This window comes from Callithrix jacchus, chromosome 6 (genome assembly GCF_049354715.1).
Source record: "Callithrix jacchus isolate 240 chromosome 6, calJac240_pri, whole genome shotgun sequence".
Lineage (NCBI taxonomy): Eukaryota > Metazoa > Chordata > Mammalia > Primates > Cebidae > Callithrix > Callithrix jacchus.
The window spans coordinates 9693762-9717965 of NC_133507.1; the positions used below are offsets into that span (position 1 = coordinate 9693762).

Here is a 24204-nt window from a genome sequence, read left to right on the forward strand (position 1 = left end):
TGATACCAAGCGAAGGTGTGAAAGATTTATGGGACAATAGAGCACAAGGAGCAGTTCTTTCCTCCTAAGAGAGAGTTGTCTCTGCAGGGCAGTAATGAACCTGTGATGACAGCAAAGCTTCACTTCTTCATGGTGACCTTGTTCGCATAGTGATCGAGGACTGTCTCAGAGGAAGTCTGCCGTATTGCTTATGCACCTGTGGAACTGGGGTGACCAGCTAAGGAACATCGTACAGGTGCCATGAAGAAACTATTTCAGCCCCCTACATGGACAGTGGGCTGGATACGTGGACGATGGGCTGGATACATGGACCTAGAACATTCTGTGATTTCCACTGTGGGGAAGAGTAGAGCATGGCCAGGTCAGCAGTACTGTTAAGTGGTGACCAGCAAAAGTCTGTGTGCAGTTCCACACTCCTCCAGAGGACAGTCTTGAAGAAAGACTTCCGGAGGAAGAATGGGAAAATAATCCCATTTTTACTACTTTTAAACATCTTTTTGCCTCTTCAGATTTTTAATTTTTATACTCTTTTGAATTAAGAAAAGCATTATTGCTACAATTACATAATTACTGCGAATTACAAAAGACTGAAGCAGGACTGGCATAATGAATGGATCACTTCGGCCTGGAAAGCAGACGCTCTTAATAATATTAATGTTATCAGCTCATTCAAGCATTTTACATTTCTTTTTTTTTTGTCCCTCTTTTGGACTTCTTTTTTTTTTTTTGAGGCAGTTTCGCTCTTGTTACCCAGGCTGGAGTGCAATGGCATGATATCAGCTCACCGCAACCTCCGCCTCCTGGGTTCAAACAATTCTCCTGCCTCAACCTCCTGAGTAGCTGGGATTACAGGCATGCGCCACCATGCCCAGCTAATTTTTTTGTATTTTTAGTAGAGACGGGGTTTCACCATGTTGACCAGGATGGTCTCGATCTCTTGACCTCGTGATCCACCCGCCTCGGCCTCCCAAAGTGCTATCTTAGCACATAGGAAAGACGGGGTGCAATGAGCGGCAGGTAGAACCTTCTTCACAAAGCGGGACGACAGGTTTTCCTCTCCAGTGAGAGATGGGTTCTAACTTCTTATCTTCTCTGCCATCAACATGGGTGAAGAGGGAGAGGGTGGGGTTGGGGAAAATCCAGGGACTCTTCCACAGGGGAGGTGCGCGGGGTTCCATTCAGGAGGTACCAGATAATTCAGATCACTCTACTCAGGCTTTTTTGGCAAAAAAACAACGGTCACCCTTCATAACTAGTCATCTTCCTTGCCCTCTCCCTCACTTTCAGGGCCTTCTAAGCAGCTTGTTTGCTTTTATAAAAATCAGTCATCAGAAAACAGAAAAAGCGACAGTGGAACAAAACAAAAACATTTAATAACTTTGACATAGGGGCTCAGCACCTCTGTCTGACCCCCAGGGGTCCTGGCTGGGGTAGAGCCGGATGGTCCTTCTCTACTCATAGTGCGTTTGCTCCCAGGTGCAGGAGACGGTGAGGGAGAAACCTGCCCCTTCACAGGGCTGAGGCACCCAGACCTTCTGATGTTTGGTGCGCCAAGGTTATGCTGGCATGGACCAGCCCTGGAAGGGATAGGATGAGTAGAAGGATCTGGGCAGGCTGTTGCTTTGCATCTTGGGTCTTGTGTCCCATTTTAAAATGATTCTATCGCCTTGTCTCCAAGTCTTGTTTGGTTGGTTGGTTGTTTATGTTAGACTGAGATTGAGAATGATTTAGGAAAGTAACACAGCTCTGTTCTGTTCCCATGCTGGTAGGCACTGGCTGGGATGTTCTGGGGGTGTGTGTGCTGTGGACAGGCAGGAAGCAGTAAGTGCCTCTTTGGTCTTAGACTCTGACAGAGTGAATGTTGACGTCAGTTTTCTGAGCAATCATGGCAATTTGTCAGTATCCATCAAATGGAGAACAAAAGCAACAAATGGCTTTTATCATTTATTTTTCCTCTTACCAACCCAAAACAAACCCAGTTTTTAGAAATACTAATTTGCAGAAAACAGAGCTTGTTACAAATGTCAGCAAATAGTCTGCTGCATCAAGTCTATCTCCATGTACGTTCAATTCATGCAACCAGTACAATATACCAAGATATGGCCAGGCGTGGTGGCTCAACGCCTGTAATCCTGGCACTTTGAGAGGCTGAGGCAGGCGTGTCACAAGGTCAGGAGATGGAGACCATCCTCGCTAATATGGTGAAACCCGGTCTCTACTAAAAATACAAAAAATTAACCAGGTATGGTAGCATGTGCCTATAGTCCCAGCCACTCAGGAGGCTAAGGCAGGAGAATCTCTTGAACCCAGGAGGCATAGGTTGCAGTGAGCCGAGATCGCACAACTGCACTCCAGCCTGGCAACAGAGCAAGCCTTTGTCTCAGAAAAAAAAAAAAAAAGAAGAGAGATGATAAAGGCCCTGCATTGGGACCAGGGAATAGGTGGTGGCCTTGTCAAAACAGAATGGAGTGGTTTCTTTTTAAAATTCGTTTTGTACACACACACCCTCAAGATTATACCTTTATAAATCATGTATTTGTTAGACTATGGATATGTGCGTATGCCTCAGCTGTTTTTTTCTTTCATTTTTACATGTTTTACAGTTACAGTGCCAATTTAAATTGGATGCTTAACTCAGGGTGCTTTCTCAATGACATTTATGCACCTAATTGGCACAGATGTACCTGTCACCCCATGCATGACCTTGGCTGCTTTTTCCATCCCCCAGCATGATAAAGAGTCCATGTGGCTGCTCTTCTAAAGTGACATTGTTGGTGAGTAATGACAGACCCTTCCTCATGTTTTCTATGTGTCAGTTGAGATCTGGCAAAGAAAAGTACATTCTACGAAGCATCGTTGGTTATCACCTTCTGAGGAATGCTTGGGTAGCCCCCAAGGGCTGCGGGATAATTTTCCCAGGATCTTTTTGTCTGACTTGGCTCATCAGAGAGAATTTTTTTCCTAGGGAATGTGTTTGATTACATTCTAGGATTCCTGTGTATAGTGTTTTTAACCTTTTTGAGGTTATGGATCCCTCTGGAAATTCGATGAAAGCTTGCTTGCAAGAAATACTCACATGCATATGAACTTCTGCAGTCTCAAGGGTTAAAGACATCTGTGTGCAGGCCTTGTCAGTTTGTGTCTGGTAGGAAACTCCCTGGACTTTGAATAGTAAGTTGGCAGGCCTTTCCGGTCTTCCCTGGAGTGCATTATGTGCAGGCCTGACTGTGAGTCTGTCTCCCAGGCCTGCCATCCATTCCCTGGGGCAGAGTCCTCTTTACCTTTGCTGCGGTTAAAGGTAGTCTGCGGCCAGACCGTCTGTGTTCAGTGGGTTCTCCTGCTGGCTTGCAGCATGAACCTGGGGAATTTGCGCTTGGTGCCTCAGTTTCCCCGTGTGCGAATGTGAGTAATAATAGCATTCCTTCGTGGAGTGATGGTGTTACATGGACCTGCACGTGTACATATGTATGCCTGCACATCAGAGGCTATAGGGACTCCTGTTAGCAGAGACAGGTGGGTGGGCACAACGGCATGGAAATGCAGCCTGCATGGTGACCTGCCACTTCTTCACTTCTACATAACTTTCCGCCTTTCTCAGTGGGCCAAATTACCTCCTAAAATGGCCTTCATACTGATTTATATTCTCCTCGATAGCATCTGGAAGTCTTTAGTTCTGATAACCCTGCCGTTGTCAGAGTTTTCTGTGTCGTGTCAGCATGCCAGGTGTCAATTGATACCTTCTTGTGATTTTATTCCTCATTTCTCTGATGACCAGGTAGGTTGGATACCTTCTGAAATCTTTGGTTGTATGAATTGAAAACATCTTCATTGTGTCTTTTCTTAGTCTCTGACCTTGTTTATGGTACCTTTTATCGCATAGAAGTTTTCAGTGTGGATTGAGCTAGATAGCTCAGCCTTGTTCATTATGATTTTCGCTTCCTGTTTCTTGTTTTAAAAATTCTTTACTACTCTAGGAACATAAGCCATCCCACAGCATATTCTTCCGACAGATTCGCAGTTGTTTCCACGCTTCTGTATTTCTCCATTTAGAGTTTGTTTCTGTGTCTGGCATGAGGTGGAGAGTTTAATTCATTCATCTCTCTGTGGGCACCTGTTTTCCCGGTGTCATTTATTGAATAGTCTGTCATTTTCCAGTTATTCAGTATTTTAACAAGTCAGGCAGTCTGCATTTTATGTAAGCTCTTTTTTTTTTTTTCTATGAGACGGAGTCATCTTGCTCTGTCACCCAGGCTGGAGTGCAGTGGTACAATCTCGGCTCACTGCAACCTCCACCTCCGGGTTCAACCGATTCTCCTGCCTCAGCTTACCGAGTAGCTGGGGTTACAGGCATGTGCCACCACTCCCTGCTAATTTTTGTATTTTTAGTAGAGGTGGGGTTTGGCCGTGTTGGCCAGGCTAGTCTCAAACTCCTGACCTCAAGTGATCCACCCGCCTGGGCCTCCCATAGTGCTGGGATTACAGGCATGAACTGCCACGCCTGACTGCCTCTTCTAATTTTAAATTGTTGGTGACTGATTGGAATTTTTATTTAAATTCTAAATGGGCCAAACAAAACATTCCTGCAGTTGCAATCCTTCTGTGGCTGCCAGCTTGCAGCCTCTGATGTAGTGGTTTAGGGCAGGGCCTGGCTCTAAAGACCTGAGGTTGAATCCCGGCTCCACCCGTCATTTGCTGTTTGCCCTCGGATGAGTTGTTGACTTCGCAGAGCTTAGTTTCCTCATCGGTAGTACTGCAAGGATGATAAGAGGATGTGCCTCACCAAGCGATGGTGTGGATAAAATGAGATCACGCGTGGGAATCTTTAGCACAGGGCCTAGTACATACATAGTAAGTGTTCAACGAATGCTAGTGGTCAGCAGCCGCCACCACCCCATGACTTACTCCTCCCTGTTCCAGCCCATGTCTTAAGCAGCAGAGGAGGATGTTTTATGATGATGAGGTTGGCAGGGCTGCTGTGCATTCATGTGTTTGCACAGCTTATTGAGGATGTGTTTAACCCATGCTGTGCTGTGTCTGTTGAATTGTTATGGGTGCTGGCCTAGAGAGGCCTCACATATGATTTGTTCATAGGACCTGACTGGCTTGTGCTGCTGCAGAGGAATGGCGATGGGCCCTGGGCACCTGGGCACCTGCAGGAGGCGTGTGGCTGGGAAGGGCAGGGTCACCGGAGAGTCAGTGGACTTCTTAGGACTCACTGGAGTAGGGAAAGGCAAGTAAGGTGACCCCTGCAGAGATTGCCTAACAATGCTTAAGGTGATGACAAAGATCTGGGCTCGGGACCAGTGAGAAGGAAATCCCAGTGTCTGTGAGTAGAAGGAAATGGCAGAATTTGATGATTACTAACGTTGGGTGGGAGAAGGGAAGAGAGACATCGACTAGGACCGCAAGCTTTTGAACAAAACTTGAAGGCTCACTTTGGGGTGGTGAGTCCCGTTGGTGTGGACTGAGCCTGGGGGGAGTATAAGACCAGCCTCAGGGGAGTGCCATAGCAGAGCTGAAACAGGAGCCTGGTTCTGAGGACACAGGGTGCGGGCCACCATAGAAGCAACCTCGAAATGGCTGAAATTGCTTAAAAGGTGAAGAACATTTGTTACTCTCGGCCTTTGACATTTGAAAGACAGACCCTGGCATGCATGCCATTTCCGTAGTCTGGGATGACCCTGAAGCTCATTGTAGCCTACTGATAAGGAGCTGTGTCCATAAGGGTGCAGCAGGGACATAACTTCACCCTGAAGACGGGGCCTGAGAGTTCGTACCATCTACTTCCTGCCACACTGGCGACAGTTCCCAGAGGCTGGCCATGTTCCTTGTCTGCCGCTGATTCTGCCGTAAGTCAGCTGTTTCCTTTTTCTAATCTTAGTGCCCACTTGACTTCATGGTGTGGCTGTCACACCATTCTTTCCTAAGAGGCTTAACTTTTTTTTTTTAATAAATGGAATGTTGTCATTTTTGTGTCCTGTCAGCAAAGGCAGATTGTCCTAGGGCCTCCCCTGGGCCATCAGAAGGGAGGGCTTGTCATGGTAGTCTGACTTTAATTCATGACTGTTGAATCAACACCCAAATGATGGCTGGCTTCCTTCCCATGTTTGGGTTACTTCTTCAGTGGAGGGGCTGCGGTGCCCTGCCAGGGAATGATTTATGGACTTGAACTCAAATGCTGGAGTTCAGGAGCTGGTGCCCAGAGCCGCGCTGAGGCCTGGGCTGACCTTGTGCACAGCCCAAGAGCAGGGCCCCGCGAGAAGCCTAGAGCAGTGTGCAGAGTGCGAGGCTTGGTACCCTTGTTCCAGGGTCCACATTTCCTCCCACAAAGGAGGGGCTTTGCTGGGCTAAGCATTTAGCGAGAAATGTGGTTATTTTGAAAATACTTTTTTTTTTTTTGCTAACTTGGCAAATATTTCTATGCATGGCCTGGGCTTGTATTCATCCTTTAGAAATACAGCTTTAAGAGGGAACGAAGCTGTTCTTCAAGGTTGTTTCAGGCAAGTCTCAAGAACGTACCCTTTTCAAGAGTCCTCAGAAGTCAGTGAAGGTAAATGACAGAAATGGCTCATATGGTCCGAGAAATATGGGTAATACAGGTAAAGCCTGGTGTCACAGGTAAAAGCCTCGTGTCACAGGTAAAGCCTGGTGTCACAGGTAAAGCCTGGCATCACAGGTAAAAGCCTGGCATCACAGGTACAGCCTGGCATCACAGGTAAAAGCCTGGCATCACAGGTACAGCCTGGCGTCACAGGTAAAAGCCTGGCGTCACAGGTAAAAGCCTGGCGTCACAGGTAAAAGCCTGGCGTCACAGGTACAGCCTGGCGTCACAGGTACAGCCTGGCGTCACAGGTAAAAGCCTGGCGTCACAGGTAAAAGCCTGGCGTCACAGGTACAGCCTGGCGTCACAGGTACAGCCTGGCGTCACAGGTAAAAGCCTGGCGTCACAGGTACAGCCTGGCATCACAGGTAAAAGCCTGACGTCACAGGTAAAAGCCTGGCGTCACAGGTACAGCCTGGCGTCACAGGTAAAAGCCTGGCGTCACAGGTACAGCCTGGCGTCACAGGTACAGCCTGGCGTCACAGGTAAAAGCAGACCTTGACGAATACATACCACGGTGACTTCATCAACCCATGACTCTCGGATGTAATTGTCCAGTGACCTTGACTGTTCCCAGATCCTGAAACCAGGGCCATCTGCCCCTTGATTTTCACATGCAGGTGTGTATCCCTTTGTTATCTTTTAAATTATAATTGCAGCATAGCTTACATATGGATAGTCTATCTAAGTGTACTGTTCAATGACTGTAAACTGCTGAGCTTTGTATAATGATGAATGTTGACCTGGATCCAGACACAAGACACTATCAGCCCCCGGGCAGACCCTCTCATGCCCCTTCTGGTCACTAGTCCCTCTGGGGTAATCCTGACCTGACTTTTTGATCACTAAATGAATTATGGTGAGGCCAGCATCCTTGTGACCGGGACCCGGGTCAAACAGTAGAGTCTGTCAGCCCTGTGGGTGGGCCCCATCCCAGCACAGGCGCCCACTTCCTGGGCTGTTCTAGCGATGAGCGCCTCTGCCTCCTAGTCTTGTGCACTTGTGATTTTTGAAGGAGTCAAAGCACACGGAATAAGCCGCCGTGTTTCTGGCTGGCTGTGTCTGGTTCTGCACACCTGGAGTGCCTGTTCCTGCTGGGTTTTCATTGAGATTCGCTATGGCAGACCTGCAGCAGTGCTTCCTTTTTTCCTACTATGTGCCAAGGGAGGTTCATGGGCTCCTGACTGACCTGGAAGAGCCTACTATGTGCTAGGTGAGGCTCATGGGCTCTCAGCAGACCTGGAAGCTTCCAGAACTCTCTGCCCCATTACCACCTTCCCCTGGAGTTCTTCAGGATTCCCTGGGGGACTTAAGGAGATGATTTTAGCCTCCGATTCTTCAGACCTAGCAGTTTCTTACTTTTGTGAGAGTCTTTTAAAACTGGCTCCTCCTTCCAAGGCTGTGTTTTGAGTGTTTTTAGAACGTCTCGTAGGGCGTGGGGATTTCTGGGGCCAGTGACACGAGTGAGGGGGTCCACGTTTGGCGTGTCGTAGTCCTCTCACCCCTGTCCCCAGTGCCTTCGTGTCTCCTTACGGGCATCCCTGGCTGTAACTTGCAAGGTACCGTGTTACCAAACGACTGAGGGGTGGCGCTTCCCTTCTATGCATGCAGCTGGCTGAGGTGTTGTATGAATTAAATACACAACACCCCAGCCCCACCATATTCTTCGTTCTTCTCTACCAAGCGTTTTTGTGACTAGTTCAACCTGACGCTCTTACAGCTTCCCAGGTCGGTTCCTTGTTACTAATCCATGTTGTGAACATCGAGGCCAAGCCCGTGGCACGTCAGGTGGTTGCAGTGCTGTGTGGCAGATGAGCATGGCAGTTCCGGTGGTCACCGCACCGTCGGTTACCCGTGTGAGCAAGGGGACCCAGGGCACTTCCGTGGGTACCCAGAGCGCACTCTGGATGCATTAGTCTGCTGAGAGCTCCTCTTCCAGAATATTGCAGACTGGGAGGCTTACGCAGCGGGCACTTATTCCTCGCAGTCTGGAGGCTGGAACTCCGCAGTGCTAGTAGGGCTGGTTTGGGATAAGGAATCTCTTTCCTGGCTTGTCGACAGCCGCCTTCTCACTGTGTCCTCACCTGCCCTCTTGTGCTCACTTGGAGAGAGGGAAAGGGGAAGGGAGGGAGGAATACCTCTAGTGTCTCTCCTGCTTTTTATAAGGACACCAGACCTGTTGGATCGGGGCCTTGCTGACCTCATTTCACCTTCATTACCTCTTGAAGGCCCTGTCTCCAAATGCAGTCACGCTGGGGATTAGGGCTTCGACCTGTGAGTTTCAGGGGGATGCAATTCAGCCCATAGCAGCGAGTGTGATCAGGATGCATGTGGTGGCTCTTACCAGCCCGCCCCACCTGGCTCTGGCTGTCATCACAGTTTAGCAGCCTTCACTTGTGGCCCTGCCTGTGGCTACTCTAATGAGTGATTCAAACAGAAATGTTGCGAAAGATTATGATTCTCGGCACACGCCTCAGACAGCTGCCTGGGGAAGGCCGAGTCAGGAGTGTGCCCCTCCTTCTAGGCCAAGCTTGAATCTCTGAAGGGAGATTCGCACCATTCCCAGATCCCCTTTGGGGATATCTGACCCCATGGAAGACTTAGTTGTCCCATTCCCCACATGGAGGAGATTATTTTTAGCTGAAACATATCACACTTCTTCTCAGCCTCACTCCCATGTAAAACCCCAGCTTTCCTAAGCAGAGGGAGGACGTTCTAACCCACCAGCAGAGAGGAAGCATTTACAGTGAGAGAAGGTAGAGGAGGCTGAAAGTTGTCATTGAAGTGGGACTAAGCCAAGTTTATCTTAAAATTATTGACCAAAGTCAGTGCCAAGCAGTGCAGTTGATAGAGTATCTTGAGTGGGTTACAGCTTTCGAAATTCACTAGGGTCTGTTGCTGTAGGAGTGAGGGTGGGCATCACCCTCATGCTGCCAGTTAGGGAAGGGGTGTTGTGGGCATGACCATGTCCACAAACATACACTCAGGTGTGCACACACGGGAACCTGCGCACAGGTGACTACACAGTGCTGTTGAGGCACGGCCATCCAGCAGGCTGGTCAGGTGGTTGCATTTCCTGAATGCTAAATGCTGGAAGACAGGTCTCTTCTCTGATGACCAGGGAGTACATGCAGAGATTCAGAGGTCTCCTGAAAGGAATCTCAAAGGCACTTATTACCTGCTGTGTTCACTGGTGCCACCTGCGATGCTCCCCACGTGGGGAGCTACCCATGTTTGGGAAAGTTTGCTGAGAGAGTAGTCAGAATGAGGGTATGGCTCTGTGAGGGGCCCTTGGCTGTGATGGGTCACCCAGACGGAGGAATAGGGATCAGTGAGTGGGCAGCTCAGTGTGGAGTTCCCTCTCCAGTTTCCACTTGTCTGCCCTCTGGAAAGGCCAGATCTGAGCTTGGTCACTGGCACAGCTGTCTTTCAGAGACCCCAGCACCCACCCTTCAGGCCTTGGGGCTTGGCTTGGAGCATCCCTGCTCACCTTTCTACCAGCTGCCTTGTCTTTGCTGAAGTGACCTTGAGGCTGCTTCCCCTAGGCCTGCACTTGCTCGGCTTAGCCTCTGCCTGGCATGAGGCCTGTCACATACAGTCAGGAAACACTTGACGAGGTGTTTGTCAAAATAAGAGATTTTCAAGCTTCCTCTAATGTCCTGGAGTGAACCTGTCTGGGACCATTTCTGGTGGGCATCAGGGCCTGTTTCAGAAGCCCCTGAGCTTCTGTGGCGTTCTCCGAAGACAGGCACACTGTGACCTGAGAAACGTCACATTGCTCCCTGGAGAACCCCTCTCACATGATGGGTCCTGCTGACGTGAGCGCCATCTCCTCCGGCAGGTGGGACATCTGCATGACATCTCCGTGCACTTGGCTCAAGTTGGCTGTGGTCTTTGAAATATCACCACTTACTCATTTCTCTCTCCTTCCCCTCTACTGACATGTTTTGGTTTGTAGCAGCAAACTGTTGACTGAAACTTTTTGCTTCTAACTTGTAAATCCCAGGGCCAATTTATTCTTCCACTTACCCTTAACTCAAAGAACACAGGAAAATGTTACCTTGTAGGAGTGACTGCTTCAGCCCAGGGACCCTCAGATCTTCAGTGGGGACTTGTGTGATTCTCTCACCAGGGACAGCTTGTCTTTGCAAAGTCCAGGATCCTGGAGGTGCCTGGGAAACCAAAGTCAAAGGCATCTGTGTCCTAAACTGTGGTCTCATTAACCCTAGGGAGCAAGGCTCAGAACATGTAGCCTTTCCTGACTCTGACCCATAATGAAGAATACCCCATCACAAGGCAATAGCTCACATGGCATTACAACACACCAACCAGCTAACTGAGTTAGCCTGCAAGGCCATAGCTGCTGGATGACTCCCAGTCCACAGAAAACCATAACTGCCAAGGGGAAACTCTGGAAGGATTCCTTGGAGAATGTGCCAGCACATTCATTGCTTGGACTAGCAGTGGAAATGAAGGTTACTCCTGGTGATTCCCCAACTCACCCCCAGCCCCTTCCCCCTCACCCACTCTTCTGTTGCAAGAGGTTAGGATTTCCCCCCCATTTATGTTTTTGACATTACAGCTAAGAAGGCTTTGTCTACACCAAGGGTCAGAAAGATTTCCATCTTAGTTTTTTTTTTTTTAAGAGTTTTATAGTTAATAGCTCTCATATTTAGCTCTTTAATTCATTTTGACTTACATTTTGAATATGGTGTGAGGTAGGGGTCCAACTTTATTATTCCTTTGTAGTTAGTTTTTCTTTGTCACATCCTATACTCTAAGACATTTGCTCCTAAATGCTGTTCACACATTCAGATCGCACCCACATCCATTTAGGTTTGCAAGAGCACAAGGACTTGTCAATGAGCCTGAACCTGCAATTCAGTCTCCATTGACTGTGGTTCCTGCATGGGTGGATGCCAGTTGCTCTGTTGTGACTGACAGCTTAGCATCCCAGCAATAATGTGACAGTGCTGGGTAGTTGAGCAGTTGGTGGGAAAAACTGAGCCATCTCTCTCAAAGGCAGCCCCTGTAAGGTTGGACTAATGGACAGCAAGACCACCAGCTGCAGACGGCTTACATGCAACAACTTTCTGCATCAACCAGAATGTCTGTGGTTTATTCCTTAAATCTAGAGACAGTCAAGTGGTCATCCCCGAGATAAAGAGTTAAGAGCTTATGTCATGTAGTTTTCTACTGAATAAGACTCTAGTTAAGCCTCTTCACCCAATTTTGTCTAAAAATTATGCTTCTACTGAGAAAAGGAAGAGAAAGGAGACAAATGAGCACCTGTGTTGTGTTGGCATGCTGGGAGCATGGGTCACAGAGCTTGGTGGATGGGAGCCTCTTCTCTGGATAAATTAAATGGGCTTCTCCAAGTGTCAGAAGAACTCATTATACCCCTTCATTTTTTTTTCTTTTTGGAGACAGAGTGTTTGCTCTGTCACCTGGGCTGGAGTGCAGTGATGGATCTCGGCTCACTGCACCCTCTACCTCCTGGGTTCAAGTTATTCTCCTGCCTCAGCCTCCCGAATAGCTGGGACCATAGGCACCTGACACCATGCCCAGCTAATTTTGTATTTTTTAGTAGAAATGGGGTTTTACCATATTGGCCAGGCTGGTCTTGAACTTCTGACCTCGGGTGATCCTCCCAGCTCAGTCTCCCAAAGGGCTAGGATTACAGGCATGAGCCACTGTGCCTGGCCCACACCCCTTCATTGTTACCTTCTGTGTTTCAGATTTTTTTTAAGAGTGTGTTTTGTTTCCCTAGTCAGTGCCAGGGATGCGGCAGAGTTGGAGTGAGCCAGCATTCAGGGCACAGGCACACACTCAGCCCTGTGCTTGTCCACCGTGAACATCCTACAGCATCTGCTGCCTGAAGGGGCTGCACACTCAGCGTTAAAACACAGAGGGGTTTTGTTTGTGATTTCATTTTAGAGGAGTCTCCCACTTCTGCTACAGATCACCTTGAACAAATGAACGATAATCAATAACTTTAATTTTCATAGCAATATGTGTATTAATTGTATTTGATTTAAGCCAAAAAAAAAAAGAGAAAAATTTAAACGATTTCTAATTCTCTCACTTGAAGTGTTTAAACTTAGAAACATTTGGACCCAAATGGATAAAACCTTCACTCAACTCCACATACGTCTCTATGTATGCACAGATTAGGATTGATGAAAATCTTCCAAATCCTCAGATATTATTCATTGTCGTTACTTATCAAAACTTTGGTGAGGGAGGCCCAGGGTTTGCTCAGAGGAGCATGAGGGTTGCAGGCAGGGAGCCCTGCGTTTGTGTCCTGGTCTGGGTGCTGATTAACCATGAACCTGCTTCTTGAGCCTCTGTTTCCCCCTTTATAAAGTGGGACCAGTCATACCTGCCAAGCAAGGGAGGGTTGAGTGTTTGCAGCCGTCTCGCCCATGGAGAGGCACAGCTAATAAATTCCAGTTGCCTTTCTGCCTCCCTTTTGTTCCAAGAAACTATGCAAACATGTGGAATTGATGTTTTTAAAATTTTTTAAATAAGTTCTGTGATCTGTGGAGAATTTTAAATCATAGAAGGCTGGAGCCAGTGAAAGCACCACGGCAGGGTCTGAAAGCCTCACCTCAGCGTAAGGAAATTCCAGTTCCCTCGGAAGGTTCCACAGCATCAGCCCTGAAGTTAGCAGACCTGTGTCACAGACCTCCATTTTTAATAAATCAGTGCAGAGAAAACTGGTTTTTCCTCATTTCTTGACAAGCACCAGCATGGGGATTTAGTGGGTTTTTCCAGCTTGGTGCCTTCTGCATCCTTACAGGGTGGGGTATCTCTGGGTCTCCAGGGCTCTGCCTTGCTAGACTGCAGTTTCTTTTCAGAAACATGGAATAGTGGTGGGCTTTGTCTTCTGCTGAAGCTGGATTGCTTAATTACCATTTATTCCCCCCGAAGCTCTTACTTTTACAACAACCTGGGATTTTCTCCAGACTTGGTTTTCTGCGTTCTAAGCCTTTCCACCTCATCTCTCATAAACACACAGCTCTTGTGCTTGGTTATCAGCTTTCTTTTATGTGTTTTTCCTTCCTCAGTTTTATGAGCAGGCTGGTCACGATTGGAATAAATTACGAAAAGCATTAGACCTTCAGCCACCTTTGTGCAAGAGCATTTCTTGTAAATAAACAGATTCTTTGTTTTCCAGTTAAAAATTCTCTGCGCCTTGGAAAGATTAAAATGCAGTTATTGGAAGGCTCCTTGCTTCCCTGTTTCGCTAGCTTTGCACGTTACCTAATTAGAATGGAAAGTCAGGGCTGCCTCCTCCGAGTGCTGAGTGTGGCTGAGGCCAGGGGCAAGTGTGTGTATGGCAGTTAAGGTCTGCTGGTTCAGTAGTAGAGCCCGTGGCGGGTACACTCAGGACAGCAAGCTCAGCACATCTGGCCTTATTATGTCTCCCTTACCAGGCAACTTCTCCAGGGTGTAAACATCTCATTGTTCCTAATTAATTCATTGACCCAGAGAGGCCGCAGCCAGGGCTGGACGGGCACTGCTGGGTGTGTGTCTGAGTGTGCATGCACCCACGTGGGCCTTGTGCACATACCATTGGGGCTATGTAGCAGCATTCCACCTACTCACTGGTAGACTTGTAAAAGCAACCACAGAACATTTTTAAACAAAACCAGAATAATGACCTTGAAGGCACCGAGAAGCCACATCGCATCCTTCCCGGTTGTCATATTGTTCTTCTCAATAGTCTGCATTGCTGGGTTGTGACATTCACGTGGCCACAAAAGCATCTTAAGGCCAAATAGCATTTAATTTGTGTCCTTTATTTATTTTTAACTAAGCACATTGCATGTTTTCAGATAGACCCACAGTGGGGTGCCTGGGCCCAGTGTGTGGAATGTGAGCCCTGGAACCGCACCTCTCTGCGGAGCCAGGCTGTGTGCGCTTCCTCTGCGCCTCGTGGAGAGGATGTATTAGTTCATTTTCACACTGCTATAGAAATACTACCTGAAACTGGATAATTTATAAAGGAAAGAGGTTTAAATGGCTCTCAGTTCTGCGTGTCTTGGGAGGCCCCAGAAAACTTACAATCATGACTGAAGGGGAAAGGAAGGCAGGCACCTTCTTCACAAGGCGGCAGGAGAGAGGGGGACAGAACAGCCAAACACTCCTAAAACCATCAGCTCTCATGAGAACTCACTTCCCAAGAGCAGCATGGGGGAAACCGTTCCCATGATCCAGTCCCGTCCCACCAGGTCCCTCTCTGCCACATGGGGATTACAATTCAAGAGGAGATTTGAGTGGGGACACAGAGCCGCACCACGTCAGAGGGACCACCCCCTGTGTGGCTGAGCTCTACACCAGTTTGATTTGGACGTTGGCAAAGGGCATGTTGGTATAGCTCTTTGGGAGCAGGGAGGAGGGGTCATTTTTAATGGAATGGTTCCCCTGTCCTGTTCTCCCCTGCCCTCTGCCAGCTCCTTCCCTCCTGAGACGCCTCAGGCCAGGTCTTGGAGGGAGCCCTTGGAACACAGCAGCCTGCAGCTCAACAGCGGGACCGTGCCTGTGGGGGAGAGCAGGTGCCTTTTCCTTGGGCGGCCATAGCCCCTGCAGGGCATGGGGCTGGTGGGCAGAATTCAGCTGGGTTTAGCTTCCATCCACTCCACGGTGCTGTGCCAGCAGAGCTGCTGCCCACCCACACCCAATGTGACTGCACAGCCAGGGGAGCCCTGAGCTCCTCCTACAGCCACCCCATGCCACCAGCCACCTGTGCATCACACAGTGGCATATCACGGAACTGTCCTTAGGTTAGACACCCATGGGAGAATAGATGTCAGGTGTCCTAGCGGGCCCATAAGCCTTATGGTCCCTGCAGGGTGAGACATGTCTTTCCTGGGTGCAGGGAGAGCAGCAACGTGGAGAGCTGCACTGGGGAGCCCTGGAGAGTCAGCCCCCAGAAGTATGGCCAGCATGAGCTCACCTTCCCCACCCCTGCTGTGGCTGCATTCCTCAGAGGGGCTGGCGTCCATGGACCCCATGTCATCCCACGCATCCCTCGGCCAGAGCTACCTTCCTCCCCTGGAAAATGCCTGCCCCTCCTCCGGTGGCTGGCCTGTCATCCCACCAGCATCACCCATCCTATCCTGGGGACATAACTCCACTGCCATGCATTGTGTTCCTTCTGGGGTGTGTGGTTCAGGTTTCCCTTCTTAGGATGAGGTCCTTAGGGTCAGGCACGTGTGCATGGAGACGAGGCATTTGGCTCGCAGGCGAGTCCTCACTGAGGACTTTGAGGCCCTGGCTTTCCCAGCACTGGCTGCACTCCCTCTGAGTCTTCCACTCTCAAGGGCTCCTGAAGCATTTTTGGAACATGCCGCGCAGGCTTCCAGGGCCTGCTGTCCCTGAGCCTCAGCACAGATCCCGTCCCAGTTCACACCCGGGATGTGCAGTGTGAGGAGGCACTCCCTCTTAGGGCGTGCGGGTGCAGGGGCATCGCCTGAGAGCCAGGGCCTCTTAAACTTTGCACCCTGGGTGCCTTGCCTGGCTGGCCTCACCCGGTCCCAGCCCTAGACACTGAAGTTGGACAGATCTGGCGGAGGATCCCAGAGCACTGGGTGCTTATCCTGGTGACCTTGGGAGAGTTACCTTTCCTCTCCATACCTCAGTTTCCCTCATCCTGGGTCGTGAGGGTTAAGTTAGGGGCCATGGGTGCACTACTCAGCACACCCCCTGACGCGTAGATGCTCCATGGATGCTTGCGGTGGTTACGGTTTTTACTGGGTGAACACAAAAGCCTCACACACAAACCCTTCCCGTGTGGGCTGAGACTCGTAGATCCAGTCAGCATTGTCCCAGTGTGCCCGCCTTGATGATGTGTGACGTTGACTGCGCGGACTTGCCCGGCGAGACCAGGCCCCCCGCGCCCCCCGTTCTGAAGAGGATGTGTTTTGTGTCTCTGCTGCAGGAATTGCTTACTTAGGAGGTGTGTGCAGTGCTAAGAGGAAGTGTGTGCTTGCCGAAGACAATGGTCTCAATTTGGCCTTTACCATCGCCCATGAGCTGGGCCACAAGTAAGTATCCGACTCTGTGTCGTCCTGTTTGTTTCAGTACTTTTTCGAATACAGATGTTTCCCTCAACTTATCTATGTTCTGACACAGTGCTGCTCCTTGCCTTTGTCGCTTCTGCAGTAACCCCAGGCCAGTACACCAGGGTCCCAGCCCTCAGGGACCCCATGAGCTTACTGCACCAGTTGGCTTGGGGAGTTGAAATGTTAATTTGATGTGCACGTTCATTCTTAAAGCCAACAGGGCAGCAGGAAGAGGCTCTTCTCAGGATATCCTTACTTAGGTGGACTTCCTTCCCTGCACGAGCGTGATCTTTGATTCACTCTATTATTCACACAGTGAGATGTGTCTTTATACCGTTGACTTTGCATTTCTTTTTCAGCCAATTCTAAAGTCCAACTTTCTGAATGTAGAATTGAATGTGTGAGTTTTGAAGAATTAACAGCTGTGGATAACAACCTTTGCACACATTACGATTATGAGAATGCACGGGTGTCAGATTACCCACCAATATCCGGGTTGTTATGGACCGTTGAATAGTCAATTTAAATAAGTGACTCTTCCCTTTAGGATGAAATAACCCTGGAACCTTAGAGCCCATAGATGCCTTAGGGAGAGTCTGAGGCAACCTCCTGGTGGTTCAGATGAGGAAACAGAGAGTCAGAGGGGTTGTTGAGTGGCTGGTCCCAGGTTGTGATAACCTGCAGGAAGCCGCAAGTGGCAGAAAGCCAGATGACGGTGATGTTAAAACTGTGGCCTGAGGGTTATTCGTCTTCCTAGAGCGAGTGTCTGTTTTATGTTTCTCTGAAGGAAAGGCTGTGATATGACTGCTTACAAACTTAAGAAAATCACGTTTAGGAGGCCAGAGCATGCAAAGCAGTGGCAAGGTTTATATCGGACTGAATAGAACATCATTAAATGGAGATCTAGTTCTTGGAGGAAAAAATTACTGTAAAGGTTTCCTAATGACCTGCACGGTCAGATGCCTGGGTTCTCGGCTGCTAACTCTAGTTCTTACCAGAGTAAAGTCAGTGTATAGGGAGGAGTGTGAAAGCAATTGTTTTGCTCAGGCCTTTGCTGTATCTGTGGCTTGACTTTTTGTTTTTGTTGTGGTGGTGGTTTGTCTAGTCCCGTCTCAAGTTTCTCCGTTCTGTAGAGGGTTTGATAGTTGGCTTTTCCGCACCTGCTGTGTGTCATGATGTGAGTAGGCCAGGGAGTGGACGTGATGTTATGCGCATTTCCTGGCGTGGCAGGAAGTCCTGTGTTACTGACCAGGAGCTGGTGAAGCAGGATGAGCAGTTGCCTCTGAGCACAGAGTTACCTCATCTTGATACTATTTTTAAAAATATTGGTGACAGTCCTTTGCACATACCTTCTTTTAAATGAAGTTCAGTTGCATTTGTATTAATACCTCTGGGTTCTTAAAATCCTGTATCCAAGAATGATTTGCTGGGGAAAAAAGCATAAATCGGGAATGGGTTTGGCAAACATCTTCCCACCATCAAGGGACCCAACCAGCGTTCCATAGTACGTAAGAATCACGTAGTACCTAGTGGTTATAAGAATGCAGGCATGTCCGAGCACTTACCAACATCTGCGCCGCTACGGGCCTTTGAACAGCTAATTTAAATAAGGTGAGTTGAGCTATAGTTAAACGAAGTGCAGTATTCCATGGCAGCGTCCAGCACTGTGGCACATGCTCAGTGCCATTTGCCCATATGTGTGGGCGCACACGTGTCATGGAGGGCTTGTCTCATCAGGCATGAAAAACAGAGGGCCATTTTCTCCCTGATGACCTGCTGGAGTACCCTGCGCCAGAGGTCTGAACCTTAGATTCAGACAGGCTTTAGTACCCTTCAGCTATAGTCTGTTTAGAATTTCTTGGAGGACTCTTTATAGCTCGCTATTGAACACTAATTACCTACAAAAACAAACACCTTATTGTTCATCAAAGCCAGTAAATCTTGCTAGCATTTGGCCTGCCCCCTCCTCGGGCGATTACAGTTTTCCCAGGGAAGTCTGTCCTCTTTGATTAGTTGCAAGTGTCAGGAAGCAGATCCCCGCGTCCTCCCTATCCACAGGCTGCTCTGGTTACTGGGCTCTGGTTCCAGGCTACCGGGGCTGATGGAAAAGACCAAGACGAACCTACACTCTCCGCGAAGCCACAGACCAGGCTGCTTCACAGACACAAAACCTGAAAGCTGTTCCATGTTTTGGAATACAGTGGATCCATTTAACTCCATGTTTCTGAGCTTATGTGAGGAAAGTCTCCAGGTTGCACACCCACTGGTCCCTTACTGTGGAACGCTGATAAAATGAAACATTTCCCCAGGGAAGGTAGCTCACGTGCGCCTTGGCACACAGCAGCAAAGGTGCAGCTCTTCTGTCACTTACCTAATGTGCGTCATAGGGCCACTGGTGTGAGCAACTACCTTAAGATTTGATTGTGAGGAGAACAATTCCGCGTCTGTATGAGCTGCACGTTCCATTTATCAGACGATGAGTTGCACAGATGTACGTGATTTTGTGTCTGCGTTGGCTGTCAGAAAGCACAAAGCTAGATTTAGGGCTCATTTTCAGCAATTAATTCATCTGCATCCTGGAATTATACTTTTCTCCCTCTTTCTAGTGTCTCTTCATATTCATGGTTTTATTTTAAATAGTTCCAACATAATTTATTTGATACTATAAACTGGCGCTAATCCAATTTGCAATCAAATAGGACCTAAATTATAATGAAATTTAACGTTCTTACCGTGGTCATGTCAGTAATGCTGCTTCGGCCATGAATTAGGAACATACTCGTGTTTCTTACCTCCAATCAGCTCCCTCATTGGTTGAGCACCTGCTGTGTGCTGGGTACTGTGCGAGACGCTCTGTGTTTCTCACACCATTGGGTCAGATCGATCAGGTAGGTATTCTGTAGCTTTTACGCTACAGGTTAGGAAACTAGTATTGCTTTGTTACGATTTATAGTTACTACTTAATATAATTTGGGATCACTTCTATGATTATATGTGCTGCAATACGCCCATTAAAATAAGGATATAAATTACATGAAGTAGATAATAAGAGAACTTGCAGAGTCAAACACCAGGGTACCTTCGATTGAAGGAAAGTAGTGTTCGTGTATGTAGCTGCTGTTGGCTGAGAAGGACAGGGACCATGTCTTGGAGAGGGTTTCCCTAGGATACCCAAGTACTGCAGATTGGATTGACAGCTTTTTTGTTTTTTGAGATAAGACTGACAGCTTTTTCTTTTTGAGACCAAGCAATGGGGCAGTCATTGAATTAATAAAAGTTCGAGACTATCAGAATGAAAGCGATGCCAGTGAAAATGACCAGTAGTTGTGTGGTTTTACAGAAACACGGAACAGGCTTCATTACATATTAATACAGAAATGAATCTGAGATCTTAAAAGCTTCCTGCCTGGGGCCTTCTCGAGGATCCTGCCTCTCATATATCGTGATTAACTCCATTGTAACCACTGAGCTGAAGCTGTGGATTTATTAGATTGACAGCTTTCTGATTCTCGGCCCTGACAAAGGAGCAGGCTGCAGAAGACTCCCCAGCCTCGCTGTGGACAGGAGCTGGAGGAGGGCACGTCCTGGTGCAGGTGGTGTGTGAGAAGCTGCAGAGGGCTGCCCTTGCCGCTGCCTGGAGGAAGAGCCGTGCTGAGCAGCAGTCACGCTGACACCAGCCTGGAGGTTCCTAAATGTACACTGTGCCCTCGGTTGCCTTCTTGCCCATGAAAAGCTATTCTGAGGGGCAGCTGCGTGCTCCCTTTGGGTTCAGCTGGTCATTAGAAATGTTGGCAGCGTTAAGTGTGAGGAAGGCAGCTATCTCCCTTTCCATAGTGGTAGCTTGAGAAATGTACCTTAAAGTGAGTGTTTAGGGTCTCCTTTTGTCTTTCTCCATCCTGCGGTGACCATTAGAAATCAGCAGCCCCTGCACATGGGAAGATGGCAACAACAGGCATCTTTTAGCAACTGATACTTCTTGAGATAGAATCCACGAAACGGTGGGAGATGGGGAAGTTCCTTGAGAGAGACAGCCCAGCTGGGATGCACACCCCAGGTTTTCTCCTTCAGGAAACCAGGACAGGTGCCTTGTCCTGGAGGTCGGCATTCAACATGCCGATCACAATTTGGTTTTAAAGAGAAAGAGGAAAATCCAGAAGTAAGCGTTTGTTTCTCTCAGGGTCAGGCTCAGCTCTGGTTGGTCATGGGAAGGACGGTCCCCTGATGAAGAGTAGAAGCTCAGGTCCATCCTGACTGCCTGGGGAAAAAAGCAAAAATAAAACCCAGATCAAGGAGGGAGTAACTTTAGTGTGACTTTGAAGTGACTGGGTGTAATGCAGCTGTTGGAATTTGAGCATCTATTTCAGCTGTGATTCGGAAGCTACGGTGTAAGAGAGAAAGTGCATAGCTCTGTGAAGGCTGCTGAGAGCGCCTTGTGTTTTGAGGGAGGTGGGTCTGGTACGGTTCAGCAAGGTCCAGGGGAGGTGCCTGGTGGAGGAGCTGGTGCTAATGTAACTGCAGGCAGGAGGGCACAGAACCAGGGGTCCACCAGTCATTCTGGGCCTAGGGAAACCCAGGACCCTGTGCCCACATGTATCTCAATCGGGTAAGGCAGCAAGCTCCCGGGAGAGGTCTAGAGACAGGACCTTGTAGGTGGGGTGACAGCAGAAGGGAGGGAGTCTGCTCTGTGCACGGTCCGCCACCCACAGTGAAAATGCTTTCCCATTGTAGAAAATACACCTCTGCTTTTGTTGCATAGAGCAGTGTCTGTTAGATAAGCCTGAACTGACCAGGGGTTAAGGAATGCCTGGCCGTGGGAGCCAGCCATGGGAGGTCTAGCCCACATGGCAGCAGCACCACGCATGTGCTCAGCCTCATGCAGCCTGTCCTTGTGGAGGAGCTTCTCCAGACCTGCTCCTCCTCGGGTTTTCCCTGCCACCCCTGCGTCCTTGCTTCAGTCAAAAAACCATTCTCTTCCCATTCTGGAATTGACCCCTCCTGTGGTGGAGAGGCCCAGCCTGTGGCCCCTGGAAACACTGTCTTGACAGTAGCTGGGAACTTGGCACAGATGGTGCGTGGCCGTGAGGCAAAGGAGGAGCACTGGGCGTTTGGAAATGCAGTGGCCCAGCCTCACTCACCATTGATTGATGCGCTCACTCTTGGGGAGGGGGCTCAGGAAGACTCTCCAAAAGACCGAGCACATCAAAAAAAAAAAAAAAAAAAGATTCAGCACATTAAAAAAAATATAAATAAATGGGCCAGGCGCGGTGGCTCACGCCTATAATCCCAGCACTTTGGGAAGCTGAGGCGGGTGGATCACGAGGTCAAGAGATTGAGACCATCCTGGTCAACAAAGTGAAACTCTGTCTCTACTAAAAATACAAAAATTAGCTGGGCATGGTGGTGCGCGCCTGTCATCCCGGCTACTTGGGAGGCTGAGGCAGGAGAATGGCTTGAACCCGGGAGGTGGAGGTTATGGTGAGCTGAGATCGTGCCATTGCACTCCAGCCTGGGTAACAAGAGCAAAACTCCGTCTCAAAAAAAAAAAGATTCAGCACATCACAGGTGGAGAACCGCAGAAGATGCAGCACCGGAGGGGGCTCGTTGTTGCTCTTTGTGGCCTTGTCTGCATTCCTGCCTCCATCGCTTTCCCCGATGCCTCCAAGGCTCTAGGCTGAGGGGCCAGCACTGGGTCTCCCTCCGTGCTGAGCCCAGCCGCGCTAAAGGTAACCTGCGCACTTCACCTCTCTTGGTCATCTTGCGTGCCATGCGCCTTGCCACTTCTGAATGAGCAGTTGGGGCCTGGCTGTTCTGAATGTTGCCACCATAGATAGGCTTAGCCCTGTCTCTACTCTGGCAGCTCCCAGGAGACCTCAAGGAAGACATGGCACGAAGTGAAAAGTGACCTGTGGGGGAGCCACAGGAAGCATGGTCCTGGCAGAAGCCTGGACACGGAAGAGGCAGAAGAGCAGGTAGAGGAACAGGTGCCCTTTAGGGACAGAGGGCAGGTGGGATGCTGCCAGGTGCAGGTCACATGTGAAGCTTGGTCTCCTCCGATGTTCATTACTTTGGATGCTTCCAGCCAGATGGGATGCTGTGCCAAGGTGAGTTTGGGACAGTGGATATCGGGAAGGATGCCACATTGACCAGGGACCTGCTCGCCTGGCCCACAGCTCAGAACGTGAAAAAATCCGATCCCTGACCGGTGTGGTCCATGGGCAGTGGATGGACGTGTGTCTGGGGAGTGATGGAGAGGAAGGAAGGCAGGGAGAGAGTCGCGCAGGGGAAATGTTCTCATAACTGGAGTTGACATGGTTCAAATGAAAAGAAATTGTCTCAGTCCCAGAACAGGAAGGAAAGCAAGCCATGATCCAGATGTGTGAAGCATGGAAAGGCTTGTCTGTGATTTGTATTACGGACGAGCCAGCCGGCACGGTGCCGTGGGGACATGGAATGGATGCAGGACAGACAGATCCAGGCAGGCAGGTAGCCACCAGCAGACAGCCATGGGTGGTGGACGCGCTTGCTCCAAATGTTTGACCTGGGCGCTCCACCTAATTGGCGCAGATGTCAGGTGGGCCAGCGTTGAAAGAAAGGTAGCAGAGAGAGAGAATTTCTGGGAATGTCACAACTGTTTGGAAATCAGTTTGGAAAGCCGTTTCCCACAGAGGGAGAGGGAGCGTGCTCCTGTTCTAGTGGAATTAGGGCAGTTACGTTCACCTAGGCGTTGGCCTTCCTGGAGGAACAGAAGACGGGGTGCCTTCCCCCAGGAAGAGCTGGAGCCTGGGATGGGCTCTAGAGCAGGTTCCCCAGCAGGTTCTGCCGGGGCCTCATGCCCAGCGCTCCCACTTACCTCTCACGGCCTCAGTCTTCCCTTCTCTGCTGAAGGGTCATTGATGGCGCTTGCGGCATTGAAGGGCTCTCAGGTTTCCCTCAGGGGAGCCTGGAGTGATTCCCGAGTAGTTTCCTCTGCGCTTGGTCCCTGCATCAAAGTCAGTGTATGAGGGTCCACTGGGCACAGCCGTCTCAGCCATTCCAGAGTTGTTCAAAACATGCAGGCCTTACCTCCTTTTATTTATGTATGTATTTTTAGTTTGTATGGGTATGTAGTAGGTATACATATTCGTAAGTTACATGCGATAGTTTGAGACAGGCGTGCCATGCTCAAGTCAAATCAAGGTGTTCTGCTGGGGAGACTTGCAGGGTTTTCACTTTGACAAGCCAGGAACCTCCTGGTGCCTTGACTGTGATAGAGTGAGCTTGTGACTGTGGAGGACCCACGGGGCGGCTGTTGCTCTGCCCCACTCAGCATTGCTGGTTTCTGGCTTCCTCCCTGCTCCCTTTCTGACACACACAGCAATGCAGAGTTTCCTTCTGGCCCCTCCCCAGCAGAGAATCTTGGAGGGGAGGTGCCGCTGCAGCGAGTATGTGTGACCCTGGGCTCTGTCTAAATGGCCCTCCTGCCATCGGTCGCATGTTCCCATGGTCCTGCACTTGCGGGTTCCAGGGAACCTGCATTGCTTTCCTCTGGGATCT

General features: G+C 49.3%; 1 protein-coding gene across 3 annotated transcripts in view; it reads left to right on the plus strand.

Annotated features, from left to right (window-relative positions):
- The window catches only part of ADAMTS17 (ADAM metallopeptidase with thrombospondin type 1 motif 17), a 334842-nt gene that overhangs the window by 120421 nt on the left and 190217 nt on the right, over positions 1 to 24204 (plus strand). For all 3 annotated transcript variants that reach the window (XM_035303700.3, XM_078375967.1, XM_078375968.1), the window contains one exon: positions 16548 to 16653. In XM_035303700.3, coding sequence (XP_035159591.1) covers positions 16548 to 16653 — 106 coding nt within the window. The remainder of the gene's footprint in view (positions 1 to 16547; positions 16654 to 24204) is intronic.